The sequence below is a fragment of the Salmo trutta genome, chromosome 35, assembly GCF_901001165.1.
Source record: "Salmo trutta chromosome 35, fSalTru1.1, whole genome shotgun sequence".
Lineage (NCBI taxonomy): Eukaryota > Metazoa > Chordata > Actinopteri > Salmoniformes > Salmonidae > Salmo > Salmo trutta.
This window is the reverse complement of record NC_042991.1, coordinates 406,127-429,413: the sequence shown is the minus strand read 5'-3', so window position 1 is coordinate 429,413 and position 23,287 is coordinate 406,127. Positions and strand designations below refer to the sequence as shown.

At 41.9% G+C, this 23,287-nt stretch overlaps 1 protein-coding gene across 1 annotated transcript in view; it reads left to right on the top strand.

Moving 5' to 3' along the window:
- Positions 1 to 21,704, top strand: part of LOC115174429 (sorting nexin-3) — a 43,478-nt gene extending 21,774 nt beyond the window's left edge. Inside the window, exons 2-4 of the mRNA XM_029732940.1 lie at positions 18,121 to 18,216; positions 18,346 to 18,470; positions 20,794 to 21,704. Coding sequence (XP_029588800.1) covers positions 18,121 to 18,216; positions 18,346 to 18,470; positions 20,794 to 20,899 — 327 coding nt within the window. The 3' untranslated portion in view covers positions 20,900 to 21,704. The remainder of the gene's footprint in view (positions 1 to 18,120; positions 18,217 to 18,345; positions 18,471 to 20,793) is intronic.
- The last annotated feature ends 1,583 nt before the right edge of the window (positions 21,705 to 23,287 follow it).

Genomic DNA, 23,287 nt, shown 5'->3' with positions numbered 1-23,287 from the left:
GCACACTGTGTAGCTATTGAAGATTCAAAGCTGGAAGAAAGAAATATGTAATAAAAATCAATCGTGTATTTGTCTCTATCCTCCACTGATTCAGAATATACCATCTTCATTAGAGGTTATGCCAACATGGCCGTAATCGTATCCGTAAATTGACAATTGATAGTCGGATCGGATGATACTCATGAATCTGAGAAAAAAAAGGAAGTGTTTTAATAGTAGATGTTGGCAAAATACCTTACCTGCACATTCTTGCTGCAAATTAGGAGCAGTCTGTGTCCTCAACTTGCAGCAGGCAGCCAAGCTTTCTGTCACTCAGTCACATTGCACATCAGCGTTTCATCTTTTTTCCCTACTCTTGCCCCGCTTGTTAGATATTATGCACATTTATAGCTTGATAGCACACATCCTCACCATGTGATTTGTCATAGTAGCAGGCAGCAGACCGAAAACGTGAGGAAATTATGAAGTGAGTGGACAGAGAAATACAGCTTCACTCTATCCAATCAGAGCAGCGGGGTCAACACATAACCCGCCTTTCTCTTTACAGACAGGCTAACTAGCCAGTTAAGTTATTTAGACCACATAGAACTTTGCGCATGACTGACTGACATGAGAAAGATGTGTGCTGGCACCCAAAAATTACTTTAATTTTGATCACAGACAGTTACAAAAAATACTTGGATCATAATCGTAGCCAGAAAATGTCCCATATTTGTTACGATACTCGTTTTGTCCGACTACTCGGCACACCCCTAATCTTCATGGTCATGACATGCTTGGGTCATTGACAAGAGAACCGAATATAAAACTACATTTACCTCTGTTACTGACGGTATAGCTACAGATTAGATTCAGGCCGGTGACGCCGTTACCATTTGTTGCTCCTTGTTCACTGTATTAGTCAAACTCAGACATTTTAAAAACATTTTGTAAATGTATTTCACATTTATTTAACCAGGTAGGCCAGTTGAGAACCAGTTCTCATTTACAACTGTGACCTGACCAAGATAAAGCAAAGCAGTACGACACAAACAACACAGTTACACATGGGATAAACAAACGTACAGTCAATAACACAATAGAAAAATCTATATAGTGTGTGCAAATGTAGTAAGATTAGGGAGGTAAGGAAATAAATAGGCCATAGTGGTGAAATTATTACAATTTAGCAATAAACACTGGAGTGATAGATGTGCAGAAGATGAATGTTCAAGTAGAGATACTGGGGTGTAAAGGAGCAAAAAAATAAATAACAATATGGGGATGAGGTAGTTGGGTGGGCTGTGTACAGATGCAATGATTGGTAAGCTGCTCTGACAGCTGATGCTTAAAGTTTAGTGAGGGAGATATGAGTCTCCAGCGATTTTTGCAATTCGTTCCAGGAGTTGGCTTTGGGGATGACCAGTGAAATATACCTGCTGGAGCGCGTGCTACTGGTGGGTGCTGCTATGGTGACCAGTGAGCTGAGATAAGGCGTTGCTTTAGCTAGCAAAGACTTATAGATGACCTGGAGCCAGTGGGTTTGGCGACGAATATGAAGCGAGTGCCAGCCAACGAGAGCATACAGGTCACAGAGGTGGGTAGCATATGGGGATTTGGTGACAAAACTGATGGCACTGTGATAGACTACATCCAATTTGCTGAGTAGAGTGTTGGAGGCTATTTTGTAAATGACATTGCCAAAGTCAAGGATCGGTAGGATGGTCAGTTTTACGAGGGTATGTTTTGCAGCATGAGTGAAGGATGCTTTGTTGCGAAATAGGAAGCCGATTCTAGATTTAATTTTGGATTGGAGATGCTTAACTTGTTATGGATAGGGGGCAGTATTTTCACTGCCGGATAAAAAACGTACCCGATTTAATCTGATTATTACTCCTGCCCAGAAACTAGAATATGCATATAATTATTAGCTTTGGATAGAAAACACTCCAAAGTTTCTAAAACTGTTTGAATGGTGTCGGTGAGTATAACAGAACTCATTTGGCAGGCCAAAACCTGAGAAGATTCCAAACAGGAAGCGCCCTCTGACCATTTCTTAGCCTTCTTGATCATCTCTATCCAAAACAGGGTTGCTGTAACGTGACATTTTCTAACGCTCCCATAGTCTCTCAGAAGGCGCCAGAACGTTGAATGATGACTTTGCAGACCATGGCTGAAAAACAGTAGCTCATTTGGATAGTGGTCGATCTGAGAACAATGAGACTGGTGCGCGCGTGCACGAGAAGAGTCCATTTTACTTTCTCTGTCTTTGAACGAAAACAACGACTCCCGGTCGGAATATTATCGCTTTTTTACGAGAAAAATCGCATACACATTTATTTTAAACAGCGTTTGACATGCTTCGAAGTACGGTAATGGAATATTTTGACATTTTTTGTCACGAAACGCGCCGGGTGCGTCACCCTTCGTTACCCTTCGGATAGTGTCTTGAACGCACAACAAAACGCCGCTATTTGGATATAACTATGGATTATTTGGAACCAAACCAACATTTGTTATTGAAGTAAAAGTCCTGGGAGTGCATTCTGACGAAGAACAGCAAAGTTAATCCAATTTTTCTTATAGTATAGTTTGGTGAGTACCAAACTTGGTGGGTGTCAAAATAGCTAGCCATGATGGCCGGGCTATCTACTCAGAATATTGCAAAATGTGCTTTCACCGAAAAGCTATTTTAAAATCGTACACCGCGATTGCATAAAGGAGTTCTGTATCTATAATTCTTAAAATAATTATGTTTTTTGTGAACGTTTATCGTGAGTAATTTAGTAAATTCACCGGAAGTGTTCGGTGGGAATGCTTGTTCTGAACGTCACATGCTAATGTAAAAAGCTGTTTTTTGATATAAATATGAACTTGATTGAACAAAACATGCATGTATTGTATAACATAATGTCCTAGGAGTGTCATCTGATGATCATCAAAGGTTAGTGCTGCATTTAGCTGTGGTTTTGTTTTTTGTGACATTATATGCTAGCTTGAAAAATGGGTGTCTGATTATTTCTGGCTGGGTACTCTGCTGACATAATCTAATGTTTTGCTTTCGCTGTAAAGCCTTTTTGAAATCGGACAGTGTGGTTAGATAAAGGAGAGTCTTGTCTTTTAAAATGGTGTAAAATAGTTATATATTTGAAAAATTGAAGTTTTCGGATTTTCGAGGACTTTGTATTTCGCGCCACGCCCATCATTGGATATTGGAGCAGGTGTTCCGCTAGCGGAACGTCTAGATGTAATGTGAGTCTGGAAGGAGAGTATACAGTCTAAACAGACACCTAGGTATTTGTAGTTGTCCACATATTTTAAGTCAGAACCGTCCAGAGTAGTGATGCTAGACGGGCGGGCGGGTACGGGCAGTGATCGGTTGAAGAGCATGCATTTAGTTTTACTTGCATTTACGAGCAGTTGGAGGCCACGGAAGGAGTGTTGTATGGCATTGAAGCTCATCTTTGGACACTGTGTTAACAAACCTCCAGAAAAGCCGTATACAGAATGGTGTCGTCTGCGTAGAGGTGGATCAATCATAGACTTAAGTATAACGTAATAACACACAGAAATACGAGCCTTTGGTCATTAATATGGTCGAATCCGGAAACTATCATCTCGAAAACAAAACGTTTTTCCTTTCAGTGAAATACGGAACTGTTTCATATTTTATCTAACGGGTGGCATCCCTAAGTCTAAATATTCCTGTTACATTGCACAACCTTCAATGTTATGTCATAATACGTAAAATTCTGGCAAATTCGTTCGCAATGAGCCAGGCGGCCCAAACTGTTGCATATACCCTGACTCTGTGTGCAATGAACGCAAGAGAAATGACACAATTTCACCTGGTTAATATTGCCTGCTAACCTGGATTTCTTTTAGCTAAATATGCATGTTTAAAAATATATACTTCTGTGTATTGATTTTAAGAAAGGCATTGATGTTTATGGTTAGGCACAGTCGTGCAACGATTGTTTTTTCTTTCGCAAATGCGCTTTTGTTAAATCATCCCCCGTTTGGCGAAGTCGGCTGTCTTTGTTAAGAAGAAATAGTCTTCACAGTTCGCAACGAGCCAGGTGGCCCAAACTGCTGCATATACCCTGACTCTGTTGCAAGAGAAGTGACACATTTTCCCTAGTTAAAATAAATTCATGTTAGCAGGCAATATTAACTAAATATGCAGGTTTAAAAATATATACTTGTGTATTGATTTTAAGAAAGGCATTAATGTTTATGGTTGGAGCAACGTGTACCTAAGAGATTATATGCAACACAGGACAGGCTTGATAAACTAGTAATATCATCAACCATGTGTAGTTAACTAGTGATTATGATTGATTGATTGTTTTTTATAAGATAAGTTTAATGCTAGCTAGCAACTTTCCTTGGCTTCTTACTGCATTCGTGTAACAGGCAGGCTCCTCATGGAGTGCAATGTAAAGTAGGTGGTTAGAGCGTTGGACTAGTTAACCTGATATGGATAGGGGGCAGTATTTTCACGGCCGGATGAAAAAACGTACCTCATTTAAACTGGTCACGACTCTTGCCCAGAAATGAGAATATGCATATTATTAGTAGATTTGGATAGAAAACACTCTGAAGTTTCTAAAACTGTTTGAATGGTGTCTGTGAGTATAACAGCACTCATATGGCAGGCAAAAACCTGAGAAAAAGTTGACCAGGAAGTGTAGGATCTGAGAAATGTAGTTCTTCTTTCTTGTCCCTTTCGAAACTACAGTATCTGTGCTGTTACGTTGCACTTTCTAAGGCTTCCATTGGCTGTCTAAAGCCTTCAGAAAGTGGATTGAGCCTTCTCCTGTCTCTGGGCAGAGTATAGGAGCTCAGTTACTGAGTGGTCTGCCTGAGGACAAAGAGATTGGATATGCGCGTTCCCGCGAGCACGCTGTTTTTTTCTTTTTCTCCTTGAATGAATACACTATTGTCCGGTTGGAATATTATCGCAATTTCACGTTAAAAATACCATAAAAATTTATTTTATACAGCGTTTGACATGCTTCTAAGTACGGTAATGGAACATTTTGACTTTTTGTGTCTCGAATTGCGCTCGCACGTTACCCTTTGGATAGTGACCTGAACGCACGAACAAAATGGAGGTATTTGGACATAACTATGGATTATTTGGAACAAAAACAAGATTGCTTGTGGAAGTAGCAGTCCTGGGAGTGCATTCTGACGAAGATCAGCAAAGTTAATACAATATTTCTAATACTAATTCTGAGTTTAGTTTGCTCCGAACTTGGCGGGTGTCTGAATAGCTCGCCGTGATGGCGAGCTATGTACTCAGAATATTGAAAACTGTGCTTTCGCCGAAAAGCTATTTTAAAATCTGACACAGCGATTGCATAAAGGAGTTCTGTATCTATAATTCTTAAAATAATTATTTATTTTGTCAACGTTTATGATGAGTATTTTTGTAAATTCACCGGAAGTTTGCGGTGGTTATGCTAGTTCTGAACATCACATGCTAATGTAAAAAGCTGTTTTTTGATATAAATATGAACTTGATTGAACAAAACATGCATGTATTGTATAACATAATGTCCTAGGAGTGTCATCTGATGAAGATCATCAAAGGTTAGTGCTGCATTTAGCTGTGGTTTTGGTTTTTGTGACATATATGCTTGCTTTGAAAATGGCTGTGTGATTATTTTTGGCAGGGTACTCTCCTGACATAATCTAATGTTTACTGGCCAAATTCAGGAAGAGCTTGGCCTTCCCAAACACAGCATCATCCAAGCAGTTCAAACTTGCTGGAACTCAACACTACAGATGTTGCAGAGGATGTTTGAATAGAGGCGTGCACTGAATCTGTATTCAGGTGAATACGGACACATCAGCAGTTTGTCTGCTGCACAGTGGGACATTGTCTCTAACATAAGTGAGAGACTGGCACCTATGGAGGAGGTGACACTGGAGATGAGCCACTCCAACTCTACAGCCGCATGCATCATCCCCAGTGTGTCGGTGCTGAAGCTGATGCTGCAGCAGGAGGGTTCTTTTACTCAAGGCATCAACTTTACGGAAGACCATGTTGGACAGTCTGACAAGGCGGTTCTCTAAGGCCGAGGAGACATTTGGACTACATTTTACATTTACGTCATTTAGCAGACGCTCTTATCCAGAGCGACTTACAAATTGGTGCATTCACCTTATGATATCCAGTGGAACAACCACTTTACAATAGTAGATCTATATCTTTTATTGAGGGGGGGTTTGAAGGATTAATTTATCCTATCCCAGAGGTGGGGTTTCAGGTGTCTCCGGAAGGTGGTGATTGACTCCGCTGTCCTGGCGTCGTGAGGGAGCTTGTTCCACCATTGGGGTTCCAGAGCAGCGAACAGTTTTGACTGGGCTGAACGGGAACTGTGCTTCCGCAGAGGTAGGGAGGCGAGCAGGCCAGAGGTGGATCAACGCAGTGCCCTTCTTTGGGTGTAGGGACTGATCAGAGCCTGAAGGTATGGAGGTGCCGTTCCCCTCACAGCTCCGTAGGCAAGCACCATGGTCTTGTAGCAGATGCGAGCTTCAACTGGAAGCCAGGGGAGTGTGCGGAGGCGCGGGGTGACGTGAGAGAACTTGTGACGGTTGAACACCAGACGGGCTGCGGCGTTCTGGAGGAGTTGTAGGGGTTTAATGGCACAGGCAGGGAGCCCCGCCAACACCGAGTTGCAGTAATCCAGACGGGAGATGACAAGTGCCTGGATTAGGACCTGCACCGCTTCCTGTGTAAGGCAGGGTCGTACTCTGCGAATGTTGTAGAGCATGAACCTACAGGATCGGGTCACCGCCTTGATGTTAGCGGAGAACGACAGGGTGTTGTCCAGGGTCACGCCAAGGCTCTTAGCACTCTGGGAGGAGGACACAATGGAGTTGTCAACCGTGATGGCGAGACAAAGTGCCTGGTGCTGGCAACTGTCCTGGATCCACGTTACAAGAGCTACGCCTCACCTCAGGGACAGCACTAGAGAAAGCAAAAGAGTGGCTGAAGGAGGAATCTGACCTACTAAGGAAATCAAATCCCAGAGCCACAGCAGAAGGGACTAGTGAAGAGGAGGACACAGATTCAGGTGCAAAGAGGCAAAGAGTCCGGGTAGATCAGCCACCCAGTCTGGTGGACAGCCTCTACGATAGAATCCTTGGAAGCCAAGAGGGCAAGGCTGAAGTCCAGTGCCGTTTTGAAATTGAGTTGGAGCGTTACCTCACAGAGCCATTGACAGAAGGAGTGGCTTGTCTTTGGAGTGGTGGAAGCAGAATGATGACAGACTTCAATCACTCGCTCCACTGGCAAAGACGTTTCTCTGTCCCAAGCGAGAGAGTGTTCAGTGAGGTGGGGATCATTTATGATAAGCGGAGGAGCAGACTGACAGGGGAACATGCAGACAAGCTCTGCTTTCTGCTCTACAACCTAAAACATCTTAACTGGGAATATTGAAGAGTCATGTTAAAAGTTACCACCAGCTTTCATATGTTCTCATGTTCTGAACTTAAATGTTAGCTTTTTTACTTGCCACATATTGCACATTTACTTGCTTCTCCAACACTGTGTTTTTGCGTTACTTAAACCAAATTGAACATATTTCATTATTTATTTGAGACTAAATTGAATTTATTTACACTACCATTCAAAAGTTTCTGGTCACTTAGAAATGTCCCTGTTTATTAAAGAAAAGCTTTTTTTGTCCATTTAAAATAACATCAAATTGATCAGAAATACAGTGTAGACATTGTTAATGTTGTAAATGACTGTTGTAGCTGGAAACAAGATTTTTTTATGTAATATCTACATAGATGTACAGAGGCCCATTATCAGCAACCATCACTCCTGTGTTCCAATGGCACGTTGTGTTAGCTAATCCAAGTTTATCATTTTAAAAGGCTAATTGATAATTGCAAAAGTTTTCTAATGATCTTTGCACAGCTGAAAACTGTAGTACTGATTAAAGAAGCAATAAAACTGGCCTTTAGACTAGTTGAGTATCTGGAGCATCAGTATTTGTGGGTTCAATTTACAGGCTCAAGCACTGAATTGTCTAATCGTCAAGTGCGTGTGTGTATTGTTGTGCAACCTTTTTAAATGTGTTGTCCAACTCTAGCGCCTGAGTGTCCACATACAGAGTTATGCTCCTGTGTGTGTTGGGCCTGATGAGATTAGCGCCTCGGCGGTGACAGATTACCTGTAACCATGATCTGTTGTCGTGGGGATTAACTTCCCAGCATTCCGTGAAGCGCTCCATGCTGTGAAGTACCAGAACACTGGGGGACAGCCCACTGAGAGGGGAGAGAGCAGCTAAGAGCTGAGGGGCGCTAAAGTTAGGCTAATCCCCTTCTCCTGTGACCTGAGAGGAGGGGGGGGGGGCTGACAACCTCACCTGGTGAGAAAGGGAAATGGGGAAGGAAATAAAGAGTAAGAGGAGAGAGTATGGCTGGATAGACGAACAAGAGAGGAAGCCTACTTCTTCAGAAAGGGGGAGAAAGGAGGTAACAAGAAAGGGGGTAATGAGAGGGGAAAGAAAGGAGGAGCAAGACGGGGGAAAAAAGTTGTAGTGTTCTAGAGCCCCTCAGACAAAAACTTTTGTCTCGACCTTGTTCTTTATAGGTTTTTTTCCTCTGTTATCAACTGTCAGAACCCCCACATTAGGCAAAGTTTTCTATCTTATCTTTCATTTCACATTTTAGTCATTTAGCAGACACTTTTAACCAGAGCAACTTACAGTAGTGAGGTCATACATTTCCATTTAAAAAAAAAATCTATACTGGTCCCCCGTGTAAATCGAACCCGCAACCCTGGCATTACAAGTGCCATGCTCTACCAACTGAGCCACATAGTTACTTGTAATTCATTTTCTGATATTAGTAATTGACTTCATTGTAGTTTTTGTGGTGTTAAAAATGGAGTGGCTGCGGTTCTGAATTTTCTGGAACCCAACTTGCTGTGTTTAATGATAGAGATTTCTGTGTGTTTGAAGGATTTTTTTATGTAGCTGCTGCCCACTCTGCTGTCTATGTAGCTTCCGCGTCCCCTTCCTTGACATGGAGGGTAAACTTCATGTTGTACATTAAGACCAATTTTTTTACAGTCTATGCTAAAGACATGGTTGACATGTTCAAACTATGCATTCCATGTCTCAAGCACGATTTAGTGTTCTTTTTTCAGAATAGGTGTTAGGCTACATGTAGCTATCATGTTATACACAAGCGACATGATCAACATGTTTGTACAAACTTTGCAAACATAAGTGTGACACAAAGGCACTCTAGCGATTTCATGTTCTTCTTAGCTGCTGAGTTGCATGTAGTCTCGGAAACCTGACCCTAGGCAACACAGTGACTAGGGTTTGGTTTCAATGATAGACTCTTTTGGCATAGAGGAACTACGTCACTACTTTATCTGCTTTAATAAAATACAGAATATTAGCTAGCAAGATGGAGATCACGGTGGGTATTTTTAATGAGTGCATTTCGCAAGTGGCTAGTTTGCATTAACTACCTTAAAGATGTGCTCTGGTACTTGGGCAACAAAGTATTTTTTAAACCTCCCGCTTTGGGATGGATGTGTCAATGTGTAGCTCATACATGCATGCATGCATGCATGCATGCATACATACATACATACATACTCTATGAGCAGAATTTCTGTTTTACCTCAATTAGCCACGAAATCCCTTGTTTGAAAGCGACTGTTTTCTTGAAGCTGTGCTATGCCATTTTCCTACATTTCCCCCCACATGGGCCAGCCCCCTAGCAATTCAAGTTCTAGCCCAGGAGCTCCAGCCCCTCACATTTGAGTGACAGCTAGCAAGAGGTATGCCCAGCAATATCCAATGAGGATGCAGGGCAGGCCCAACGGCTCAATGGACACAGCATTAAAAGATCGAGAGAGGGCAATGTGGTGCACGTATGTGACGTAGTATGCACTTTTCAGGGACCACTTTTGCTTGCAAGTGCTACTTTCAGAACCACTGGCTAAAAAGTATACAAAAGTACTGTAGAATCTCTTTAACTAAAATCACTGCAAAGGTTTTGCCAGCAAACTTGGGTTTTGAATCACAACGTTCTGGCATGTCTGCCTTGTGATTTGTTGGGAGAGTCCCCAGAATATTTTTTTCTTTTATCGATGTAGGCAGTGTCGTAGTTCCTCTATGCCAAAATAGTCTATCATTGAAACCAGACCCTAGTCACTGTGTTACGGTCCAAATGCAAAGTAGACAGCCTTCAGCCCTAAATCCAATTGAGGGATGGTGATGAACGGAGTGGCAACGTCCTTGGTGGAAATATTGAAGTTGAGCTTCAGCTACTGTTACCTTTAGCTGGCTAGCAATTTTGTATAGTTTGGTCCTTTATTCCGAATTCCCAAAAATATGTTTATGAAGCTAGCTACGTTTTTTTTTATTGGCTCCTCACTATGAGTCCGAGCCACTTTGAGCGTCATTCCGATTTGCCAACGCTAAAATCAATGTTATTTTAATTTTTTTTATCCAGCCGTGTTGAGTAAATTTCACACTTTGGCCACCGGACTTTGACACGTGACTACGATTGCATTGAATTGTGGGCTAGATCAACCCGGCAAGTGATCAAAGTTGTTCACTTGCTCCCTCAAGCTAAAAAGCGGGTCGAGGAGGTAATTTTTGTGAATTGGACCGCCACTTAAGATGGCAATCAAACTGCGTCCTGTTTCGAAGGGGATTCCCCCCGAGGGAAACTGGCTAGCACTGTGGTGCTCATTAAAAGCAAGTCTAAGAAGTGGTAGATCTGTTCTATAGATCTGTAATATAACTATGGCAGGACCCAAAGGGCTGAAATGTTGGATGTCTACCCTTACTAAGGACTTAAACTTGGTGATGACGTAGTGTTCCCATGAGTGACAGAACACTGAGCCAATCACAGCGCAATGCTCCTATTTTTTGCTGGCTACTCAACACAATTATCTTGCCAAAGGAGAAGTGCTCACTAACAGGGATGGAAACAAATTTGTACACAACATTTGAGAGAAATAAGCTTTTTGTGCATATGGAAAATGTCTGGGATCTTTGATTTCAGCTCATAAAACATGGGACCGACACTTTATATGTTGCGTTTTTATATTTTTGTTCAGTGTAGTTCAGTCCTTGACTAATCATTTTCTGTACTATGTATTATTTCATGTGGAGCCCAGGAAGAGTAGCTGCTGCTTTCGCATTGTGTTCTAATGTGCTGCAGGTCGCTTCAGTGAAACATTTCATGAAATTTACATTCCAGTGCTCTTTAAACAAGCAACTTACATTTCTTTAGAGTCCGGTCACCACACCCACTGTCTACTCTCTCGCTATCTCTAAGATCATCCAAAGTGCATCAGAGCTTGGTGAGCAGTATGCTAACTTTTTTTATTCTTCAGTCCTCAATATGGATTTTTTAATAGCCATTCCCCAGAGAGAGAGGTCATGAGCAGATGCGCTCCCACATTTTTCAGCATGTTTTAAAAAATAGATTTGGACTTAGACAAACTTAGATTTTTGGGGATGGACATATACAGGATGCTATCCTAAACAACAACCTTCACTCCAAACCTACAACCTGATTTTGGATGGAATTACTTGGAGTGTTTCCTACACTCAATGATTATTATTCCCAAACTATACAGTTGTGGCCAAAAGTTGAGAATGACACAAATATTAATTTCCACAAAGTTTGCTGCTTCAGTGTCTTTACATATTTTTGTCAGATGTTACTATGGAATACTGAAGTATAATTACAAGCATTTCATAAGTGTCAAAGGCCTTTATTGACAATTACATGAAGTTGATGCAAAGATTCAATATTTGCAGTGTTGACCCTTCTTTTCAAGACCTCTGCAAAGCCTCCCTGGCATGCTGTCAATTGGCTTCTGGGCCACATCCTGACTGATGGCAGCCCATTCTTGCATAATCAATGCTTGGAGTTTGTCAGAATTTGTGGGTTTTTGTTTGTCCACCTGTCTCTTGAGGGTTGACCACAAGTTCTCAATGGGATTAAGGTCTGGGGAGTTTTCTGACGATGGACCCAAAAAATTGATGTTTTGTTCCCCGAGCCACTTAATTATCACTTTTGCCTTATGGCAAGGTGCTCCATCATGCTGGAAAAGGCATTGTTCGTCACCAAACTGTTCCTGGGTGGTTGGGAGAAGTTGCTCTCGGAGGATGTGTTGGTACCATTCTTTATTCATGGCTGTGTTCTTAGGCAAAATTGTGACTGTGCCCACTCCCTTGGCTGAGAAACAACCCGACACATGAATGGTCTCAGGATGCTTTACTGTTGGCATGACACAGGACTGATGGTAGCGCTCACCTTGTCTTCTCCGGACAAGCTTTTTTCCGGATGCCCCAAATAATCGGAAAGGGGATTCATCTGAGAAAATGACTTTACCCCAGTCCTCAGCACCTTTTGCAGAATATCAGTCTGTCCCTGATGTTTTTCCTGGAGAGGAGTGGCTTCTTTGCTGCCATTCCTGAGCAAGCTCTGTACTGGTGGTGCCCCGATCCCGCAGCTGAATCAACTTTAGGAGACGGTCCTGGCGCTTGCTGGACTTTCTTGCGCGCCCTGAAGCCTTCTTCACAACAATTGAACCACTCTCCTTGAAGTTCTTGATGATCCGATAAGTGGTTGATTTAGGTGCAATCTTACTGGCAGCAATATCCTTGCCTGTGAAGCCCTTTTTGTGCAAAGCAATGATGACGGCACATGTTTCCTTGCAGGTAACCATGATTGACAGAGGAAGAACAATGATTCCAAGCACCACCCTCCTTTTGAAGCTTCCAGTCTGTTATTCGAACTCAATCCGCATGACCAAGTGTTAACGAGTGTTAACACCTGTGTTAACGAGAGAATCACTAACATGATGTCAGCTGGTCCTTTTGTGGCAGGGCTGAAATGCAGTGGAATTTTTGGGGGGGATTCAGTTCATTTGCATGGCAAAGAGGGACTTTGCAATTCATCTTATCACTCTTCATAACATTCTGGAGTATATGCAAATTGCCATCATGCAAACTAAGGCAGCAGACTTTGTGAAAATGAATATTTGTGTCATGCTCAAAACTTTTGGCCATAACTGTACATCAAATGTTCTGGCAAACAAGCAGAGACCTGAGAACCTCATCCAACCTGGAGCTGAGTGAGTAATGCTTAGTCTGAAGCATTTTTTTTTTACTTTCAAAAGCCAAGAAGAAAAATACATTACAATTATATATTTTACTTAATAAGGACTGAATGATCAAGCTTTGCTAGGACAAAGAGATACAACTTCAATTAGTACTGACGTGTGAAGCGAGAGGTGTCAAAGCCTTTTGAGCCCAAAAAATGGCAGGCTACCCCACCCAGATCCAGAAGCCTTGAAGCCCCCTTCTGCTGTTCAAAGACCATCCACTGGCATTTTCTACAAGAAATCTGCCTCCAGAAATAAAAGCTTCTCCCAAGTGGGTGATACCTACTCCCATTGCCTGCTGCACTGCTGCTTGGATTCCACTTGGCGATCTGTTCACCGTCTACCCTGGCCTGTCTCCCCCTGTCTGGTAGGGGTAGACCATGACCCCCCCCCCCCCCCCTTTTCTCCCGAGCTTTCGCTCGCCTCCAGCACACATGCACTGTTGGGGCGAGTGACTCTGAACTTCCAATGGCTAGCCCCAAGTCGTTTATATATTAAAAAATAATGTTGTGTATTTTGCTATTTGCCTCATGACTCCTGCATACTTTGTTGACTATGAACTTTCTTTACCCAACCGTGGGACAGACTATGTTTGTTCCCAACACTCGGGACTCTGACTCTCTATTGGTTACACAGACTTTTGGCCTTCCATTCCATTCTAAACACCTCTCGCCGGCTTTGCATTCATGTTATCTGAAGAAATTTCTATACATTATGATCTTGTTGCCATCTGATGCACATTCAGATGTCATAAATCAGCACTGCAGAGCTCTCCCTGTACTATGCCGTGCCTTGATTGTATTACTGCTGATGATATCTGGAAATGTTAATGTACACCCTGGCCCACCTACTGTTGCTAGCCCCAATTCTGACTTGTGCTCTGATATCTGCTTCACTGATTTCTGCTCCCATAAAAGCCTGGGTTTTCTGCACACTAACACGAGAAGCTTATTACCTAAAATGGATCAATTGAAAGTGTGGGTTCAGAGCTCCAATCCAGATGTGTTGGTCATTACTGAGACGTGGTTAAGGAAGAGTGTTTTGAATACTGATGTTAACCTTTCTGGTTATAACCTTTTTCGTCAAGAAAAGGTGGGGGAGTGGCAATCTTTACCAAGGATCACCTTCAGTGATCGGTTGTCTCCACCAAGTCTGTCCCCAAACAATTTGATTTGCTTGTTTTAAGTATTAAACTTTCAAATAGCTCTTTGTTGATTGTTGCTGGGTGTTTATCGTCCTCCTTCAGCACCGGCCTGTACCCTACCTGCCCTAAGCTCTCTCCTGGCCCCTTACACCAAGTCTGAATTTGTCCTGCTAGGTGACCTAAACTGGGACATGCTTAAACTACCTGACCAAGTCCTAAATCAATGGGACTCCCTAAATCTTTCTCAGATTATTACCAATCCCACAAGGTATGACTCCAAACACCCAGAAAAGGCTACTCTTCTTGATGTTATCCATACAAATAATCCTGGTAGGTATCAGTCTGGTGTTTTCTGTAATGACTCGCTACACGCATACTCAGGCTGTCTGGCTCTCGTTCAGGCAAATGAGAAATAAGTGCACTCAGGCTATCCGGAAGGCCAAAGTTAGTTACTTTTTGTGGGTCTAACCCTAAGAAGTTCTGGAAAACGGTTAAAGACCTGGAGAATAAACCCTCCTCACAGCTGCCCATGACCCTTAAAGTTGATGATGTGGTTTTTACTGACAAGAAGCACATGGCTGAGCTCTTTAATCACCACTTCCTTAAGTCAGGATTCCTATTTGACTCAGCCATGCCTCCTTGCCCGTCCAACATTTCCTCATCTTCCACCCCTTTTAATGCAACTATCCCCAATGCTTCTCCCTCTTTTTCCCCTGCCCCGCTACAAAGTTTCTCCCTGCATGCAGTCACTGAGTCTGAGGAGCTCCTGAGACTTGACCCCAAAAAACCATCTGGGTCAGATGGTTTAGACCCTTTCTTCTTTAAGGTTGCTGCCCCTATCATCGCCAAGCTGATCTCCGACCTTTTTAACCTGTCTCCTTTCTGGGAAGGTTGCCATTGCTTGGAAGGCAGCCAGGCTTAGTCCTTTATTTAAAGGGGGAGATCAAGCTTATCCAACTGTTATAGGTTTATTTCTATTTTGCCCTGTTTATCAAAAGTGTTGGAAAAACTTAAAATAATCAACTGACTGCCTTTTGTGATCTCTATAGTATTCTCTCGGGTATTCATTCTGGTTTCTGCACAGGTTATGGATGTGTGATTTTACGCTACTGCTACTCTCTGTTCATCATATATGCATAGCTACTTTTAACCATATCTACATGTACATACTACCTCAATCAGCCTGACTAACCGGTGTCTGGATGTAGCCTCGCTACTTTTATAGCCTCGCTACTCTATATAGCTGTCTTTTTACTGTTGTTTTTATTTCTTTACCTACCTATTGTTCATCTAATACCTTTTTTGCACTATTGGATAGAGCCTGTAAGTAAGCATTTCACTGTAAGGTCTACGCCTGTTGTATTCGGCGCACGTGACAAATAAACTTTGATTTGATATGTCACTGCAACCTTAAAGGTCCTCAATGATGTCACCATTGCCCTTGATTCTATGCAATGTTGTACTGCTATTTTTACTTACTTGGCCAAAGCTTTTGACACGGTAGACCATTCCATTCTTGTGGGCCGGCTAAGGAATATTGGTGTCTCTGAGGGGTCTTTGGCCTGGTTTGCTAACTACCTCTCTCAAAGAGTGCAGTGTTTAAAGTCAGAAAATCTGCTGTCTCAGAAAATCTGCCTGTCACCAAGGGGGTGCCCTACGCTCTTATCAATTTACAACAACATAGCTCAGGCAGTAGGAAGCTCTCTCATCCATTTATATGCAGATGATACAGTCTAATACTCAGCTGACCCCTCCCGGGATGTTGTGTTAAATGCTCTACAACATAGCTTTCTTAGTGTCCAACAAGCTTTCTCTACCCTTAACCTTGTTCTGAACACCTCCAAAACAAAGGTCATGTGGTTTGGTAAGAAGAATGCCCTTCTCCTCACAGGTGTGATTACTACCTCTGAGGGTTTAGAGCTTGATGTAGTCACTCCCAAGTACTTGTATGAGGTATGGCTAGACAGTACACTGTCCTTCTCTCAGCACATGTCAAAGCTGCAGGCTAAAGTTATATCTAGACGTGGTTTCCTCTATCGTAATCGCTCCTCTTTCACCCCAGCTGCCAAACTAACCCTGATTCAGATGACCATCCTACCCATGCTAGATTAGAGACATCATTTATTGATCAGCAGGTAAGGGCGCTCTCGAGCGGTTAATGTTTTTCACCATTCGGCCATCAGATTTGCAACTAATACTCCTTATAGGACACATCACTGCACTCTATACTCCTCTGTAAACTGGTCATCTCTGTATACCCGTCGCAAGACCCACTGGTTGATGCTTATTTATAAAACCCTCTTAGGGGGGAGTGAGGCCTATCTGAGATATCTACTGCAGCCCTCATCCTCCACATACAACACCCGTTCTGCCAGTCACATTCTGTTAAAGGTCCCCAAAGCACACACATCCCTGGGTCGCTTGTCTTTTCAGTTCGCTGAAGATAGCGAATGGAATGAGCTGCAACAAACACTCAAACTGGACAGTTTTATCTCAATCTCTTCATTCAAAGACTCAATCATGGACACTCTTACTGACAGTTGTGGCTGCTTTGTGTGATGTATTGTTGTCTCTACCTTCTTGCCCTTTGTGCTGTGCCCAATAATGTGTGTACCATGTTTTGTGCTGCTACCATGTTGTGTTGTTGTCATGTTGTGTTGCTACCATGCTGTGTTGTCATGTGTTGCTGCCTTGCTATGTTGTTGTCTTAGGTCTCTCTTTATGTAGTATTGTGTTGTCTCTCTTGTCATGTGTGTTTTGTCCTATTTATATGTTGTTGTTTTTTGTTTTTTTTAATCCCAGCCCCGTCCCCGCAGGAGGTCTTTTGCCTTTTGGTAGGCCGTCATTGTAAATAATAATTTGTTCTTAACTGACTTGCCTAGTTAAATAAAGGTTAAATATATATATATTTTTTAAATACAGTATTTCCAATGTAATTTCTTTTTGTATGTCTCTTAACAGTAATTTTCCACTGAGGGATTCATACAAGGCTAGGCCCAAACGCCACAATAGCAAGCATGGGTCATTCACTCCGCATCTACTCTCCACTCTCATAGCTAGTGTGTGGTGAGTGTCTCTGGCACAAAATGGTGGCTGTGATTCACTCAGGTTAATAAAGCTAAGCCATTTCAGACAGGAAACCTGAGTGTTTGAATTAGCTGATATTGCAACAATTGGATTCCTCACTCTACTTTAATATGGCGGTATATTTAGGTGGCCAGTTTCTGCACACACATCCTCTGAGGTTTGTCACGTGCAAGCTATGTGCTGGTGTTTCTTGGTGACATGCTGTTGCTGTAACGTGTTACTCGCTATGCATGTCTGTTTTCTGCTCGCCCGCCGCCACCCCCAGCCTGCTTTTGTTTCAGTCGGGGGGATTGGTATAGCTATACCGCGCTTACTGCCTGTAGTTTGTTATTATGGTAATGAGCTTTGCTAAGCAGTGAGCGACCCTGAAGCAGCGGAGCCAACCGCCAAGACCTAATGTATTGTCATTTTCTTTCTAATAAATGGTTAAAAGTAATACGTGGTGTTTTTCTGTCTGAACTATTCATTGGTGGTGGATTGATAGATGGTACCATACAGTGTGCTGTGAGACCTAGTGAAAAAGCTTTATAAATGTTTAGTATCAATATAATTTATCACTGACTTATACTGGACTCGATCTACAATGTAGCCAACTTTCCACTCGATAAGATCATGGTTTAGTTCAAGTGTTCGTTATACTCTAACTCTTGTCTTTATTTTAACCTACAATTTATGCTACCCTTATACAGTATGTTAGCTCTGGTCCCCCTAAGTCTGATTTCTCTCTGTGTTTCAGACCAATCTGCCCATCTTCAAGTTGAAGGAGTCTCGTGTGCGGAGACGGTACAGCGACTTTCAGTGGCTCAGAGGGGAGCTGGAGAGAGACAGCAAGGTGAGCCCTCTGGGGCTTTACAAGTCTCAATACACATTACACAGGAATAATCTAATCAAACCTGAGAGATAAAGACAACAATATAACTGATACAAGATTTTAACTTGTTAACATGTGTGTCCCTCTCAGGTGGTGGTACCCCCTCTCCCAGGGAAGGCTCTGTTCAGACAGCTGCCGTTCCGAGGGGACGATGGGATATTTGACGATTCTTTCATCGAGGAGCGGAGAGCTGGGCTGGAGCAGTTCCTCAACAAGTGAGTCTACACAGACGAGATCCTCTGCTTCCTAGAGCCAGGATGTTGTGTTTGGTTGCAATATTACTACTTTTTGATTGATGTCAGGCGTGTGTGTTTGTTAAACATTTCATTTGCAGCCACTCTTAGTTCAATCTTAACCTTAGGAGCCTATGAAACACTTAACATGAATCAGATTTTCTCTCGTCTTTCTTGGTGTCGTTAACAGACTGAACATATTCAGCAGGACGTCTACTTCTTCGTTCTCCTTCATAATTGCCTAGTAAAGGAACAAGAACAGCCAAAGAGGCCGCAAGTGCGTCCCTTAGTCCTTGTTTTTTTCCTAAATTAGTTTTATTTTATATGTGTAATTTATGATAATTGAGTCTCAAATTACAACGAGCGGTTCCTCGATGGGTGGTGTGTGCACCCCTGCTTATTTTTTTTACCCAAGGTGTTCTCACTCCCACGTGGAGAACAATAAAAGTTACAGTGGTACTGTTATTATTTGCTTTGATTGCAGACTTGGCTATTATCTTTGTTTCATGTGCAAATTATACCTGTTAGAATATTAAGTATGCCTAAAGACTATGGCGAGAAGAGAAAAAAATCCATAAATAGTTTTTTTCCGAAAGAGCGAAGAATGTGTTGGTAATTAAGATTATTATTTTTTTCCTCAAATTAAACGCTACTGTTGATCATGGCATTGTTCAGACTTAATAGCTGCACAGCGGAGTGGAGTTGGTTCGCTCTGCTGTTATGAACTGTGATTGAGTGTATTGTGGAGAGGAAAACCATTTACCTAGAGGTAAACATGGTTATCATTTCTAAACAACCCAGCAGAGGAGGAGAGAACAGCACAGTGAAGTTTAAAGGGAAGTTTGCAGGCCATATTGTTCAAAAACAAAAGGCGAGAATATAGTCGGAGTTAGGATGGAGGAGTGGGTACAGGGTTGGGTGCGATCAGGGGCCAGCTTATTTACGGTTTTAATTCAACCCCATAAAAAAATATAAATGTCTGTTTTGATTGAGTCATGGAGTGTCGGGAGGGGGGCTCAACTTGCTCATCTAATGGCAAATGGAAGCCTCCTCAAATCCTCCACAATGTTTCTGTTGTACATGAACCCTTGGTCATGCTTGCCCTTCAGAAATATTTCCCTTTTAAGAATGTAGCTGAGTACATAGGATGTTGAGAGTACGTCTGTCATGGGAAATTGGTCTTTTAAGAGGAAGTATGTTCTTTTTCACTTTTTTGCTCTCTTTTTCTCCTTTGCGTTCCACCTCCATCTTTCTCTCCTTTCTTCTCTTTTGCTTCAATCTCCCCATCCCTCTCCTTGACCTTGATGGTAATTATGAGCAGGTTTCCAGAATCCTTTCCTCTTCATCAAATTCTCCACTTCCTGCTTCAGATGTAACACGGGGACTTTATGAATTTAAAGATGTTCGCTCTCAATTCCATCATACATAGGTCAGTGGTCTTCTAAATTGCATCTGACCTGATCATTTGGACACTGAGAAAATGGAAAACAAACCTGATGAAAATGTGGGCATATTTTGCTTAACTTTTGACAACACTTTTCACTGTACTTTAATGCTGTCCAATTATGGTAATTCTCTCTCGTGGCACTCTCTCATGGAAGCCTTATGTTCCACATAGCTGGCCTGGCCGTGCTGCTGCTCCAGTTTCAACTGTTCTGCCTGCGGCTATGGAACCCTGACCTGTTCACCGGATGTGCTACCTGTCCCAGACCTGCTGTTTTCAACTCTCTAGAGAAAGCAGGAGCGGTAGAGATACTCTCAATGATCGGCTATGAAAAGCCAACTGACATTTACTCCTGAGGTGCTGACCTGTTGCACCCTCGACATCCACTGTGATTATTATTATTTGACCCTGCTGGTCACCTATGAACATTTGAACATCTTGGCCATGTTCTGTTATAATCTCCACCCGGCACAGCCAGAAGAGGACTGGCCACCCCTCATAGCCTGGTTCCTCTCTAGGTTTCTTCCTAGGTTCTGGCCTTTCTAGGGAGTTTTTCCTAGACACCGTGCTTCTACACCTGCATTGTTTGCTGTTTGGGGTTTTAGGCTGGGTTTCTGTACAGCACTTTGAGATATCAGCTGATGTAAGAAGGGCTTTATAAATACATTTGATTTGATAGGAACGAAGAGGATTAAGTAAGGGTGTTGTTATAGTAAAGAATGTATTTTGAGATTTCTTTCAAGGAAAGAAAATATGTGCAATGTGTTACCATGTACTTTGTGGCCATGTCAGACAGACTGTAACAACAACATGTATTCATAACCACTTGTAACCTTTGTCTCTCCCTGTTTTGTGTTTCAGAGTGGCTGGTCACCCCTTGGCCCAGAACGAGCGCTGTCTGCACATGTTTCTACAGGACGAGTCTGTGGACAAGACCTATACCCCCTCCAAAATACGACAAGCTTAAGAGAAGCGGGCCACCACGCAGCCCAGCCCCGGGGCACTCTCTGCCCTGGTCTATACTCGGCCAGGCCCCGCTCCACAACCCAAAGCTCTCTGTACTGCTAATGGTCCTGCTCTGCTCCGACCACAAACACTTCTATGATCTTTATTCTTCTTTTGTTTGCAATCACTTTCTTTCATCTCCGTGTTGATTAGGGATCTCATGTAGTGCTCGTTTTCAACTCTCGATTGGATCAAACTAGGAAATGGTCTACATGTAATAACTGGTTGAAAATAATATATCATCGCTTTTGTTGTCTCAATGCCACTACCTTGAGTATTTTACAGTATGTTATCTATATTTATCAGTGAGGTATGTCTTGGATATTTTTTGGATATTGGATATTGTCTTGTCTTGGATATTTTTTAAAGAAATGTAAAAAAAAATACCTTTCCATGTATGCAAACCTCATGTTAAAACCCCATACATTACACACTGTTGTTTTTACTCAATGTTCAATTGGAATGATTGTCCTCACCACCATAAATGTGACTTGGCACACTTTGTCCCTGACTCTGAAAATTGCCCTTTGTGGACGGTCCATCACTTCCATGAACTGAAGCATGTGTCTGTCTGTGTACTACCAGCCAGCACTTCCACTGTTAGTTAGCCTGTAAATTATTTTATAATGAGAAAAAATGCACCAGAGAGGGGAACCCCACAGCATTTCTACCAACTGACCATGTGTTTATGAAATGTGTATACTGCTGTGCCATTTTGTTTATTTTGAAAATTTTCCAATAAAATAGGTCAAACGCACTCATATGCATGAGGTGATGTTGTCATGTTTTTCCTGAGTGAAGATTTCAGTGAATAGACACACACTTTGGTCCATGCTGCTTCTGATATACATCAGTTAGAACCACCTGTGAATGGCAACCACATTAATTGGACTGAACGACATTGATTGCTACTAATGTTTTTAATTGTGCTTGAGGTTTTTTCAATCATTATACTAAATATGAAACTCAATTAAAGGTAAAGCCCTTGATTCATCAGAAAATACTTGAAACCCCTGTGAAAATGTATTGCATCTGGGGCATTGCATTGGCCATGGCTTAATGTTTACTTTACTGCAGCCTAGCTTTAAAACCCATGGCATTTGTTCTCACTGGAGTTTCAGGGTAACGTACCCTTCACTCTGGGTCACGCTCAAGTGATTTTGGATTCCAAAACTGCCTTGTACAGTGCTTTTACTTTCTCCACATTGTTCTTTGATGACATGAATTTTAAAATGATTAAATTGAGATTTTGTGTCACTGATCTACACAATATACTCCATAATGTCAGTGAAATTTTGTTGGTAGAAAATGTGAGAAATTAATACAAAATTAAAAGCTGAAATGTCGAGTCAATAAGTATTCAACCATTTTGTTATGGCAAGCTTAACGTTCTGGAGTAAAAATGTGTTTAACAAATGGCATATGTTGCATGGACTCATTCTGTGTTCAAGAACAGTGGTTAATCTGATTTTTGAATTACTACCCCATCTCTGTACCCCACACATACAACTATCTGTAAGGTATCTCAATCGAGTAGTGAATTTCAAGCACAAAGACCAGAGGTTTTTCAATGCCTCGAAAAGGACACCGATTGGTAGATATGTAAAAAAAAAAAAATATGAAAATTCAGATGCTGAATATCCATTAGACTATGGTGAAGTTACTATTTAGGCTTTGGATGATGTAATAATGCACCCAGCCACTACAAAGATACAGGCATCCTTCCTAACTCGGTTGCCGGAGAGGAAGGAAACTGCTCAGGGATTTCACAATGTGGCCAATGGTGATTTTAAAATAGTTAAGAGTTTAATGGTTGTGATATGAGAACTGAGGATTGATCAACATTGTAGTTACTCCACAATACTAACCTAAATGACAGAGTGAAAAGGAAACCTGTACATAATAAAAAATATTCCAAAACATGCATCCTGTTTACAGCAAGGCGCTTAAGTAATACTGCAAAAGATATGGCAAAGAAATTAACTTTTTGTCCTGAACACATAGCATTATGTCTGGGGCAAATTCAATTACAGAGTACCACTCTTCATATTTTCCAGCATGGTGGAGGCTGCATCAAGGGTATGCTTGTCACTGGCAAGGACTAGGGAGTTTTTTTTGTAGCACAACAAAATGTGAAATAAGTCAAGGGTTATGAATACTTTCTGAAGGCACTGTACCTGAGAGAGCTGGATAGCATATTTAGTCAAAAAGGAAATGTAAATCAATTTCCCAAACAATGTGGTATAAGGTAACTAAATTACAATTTGGGACACCCATATTTCAATATAATTTATTCTTCTAATATATTTCAGTACAACTCTCACAAGAATAAAACTCCCACTTTGTACAA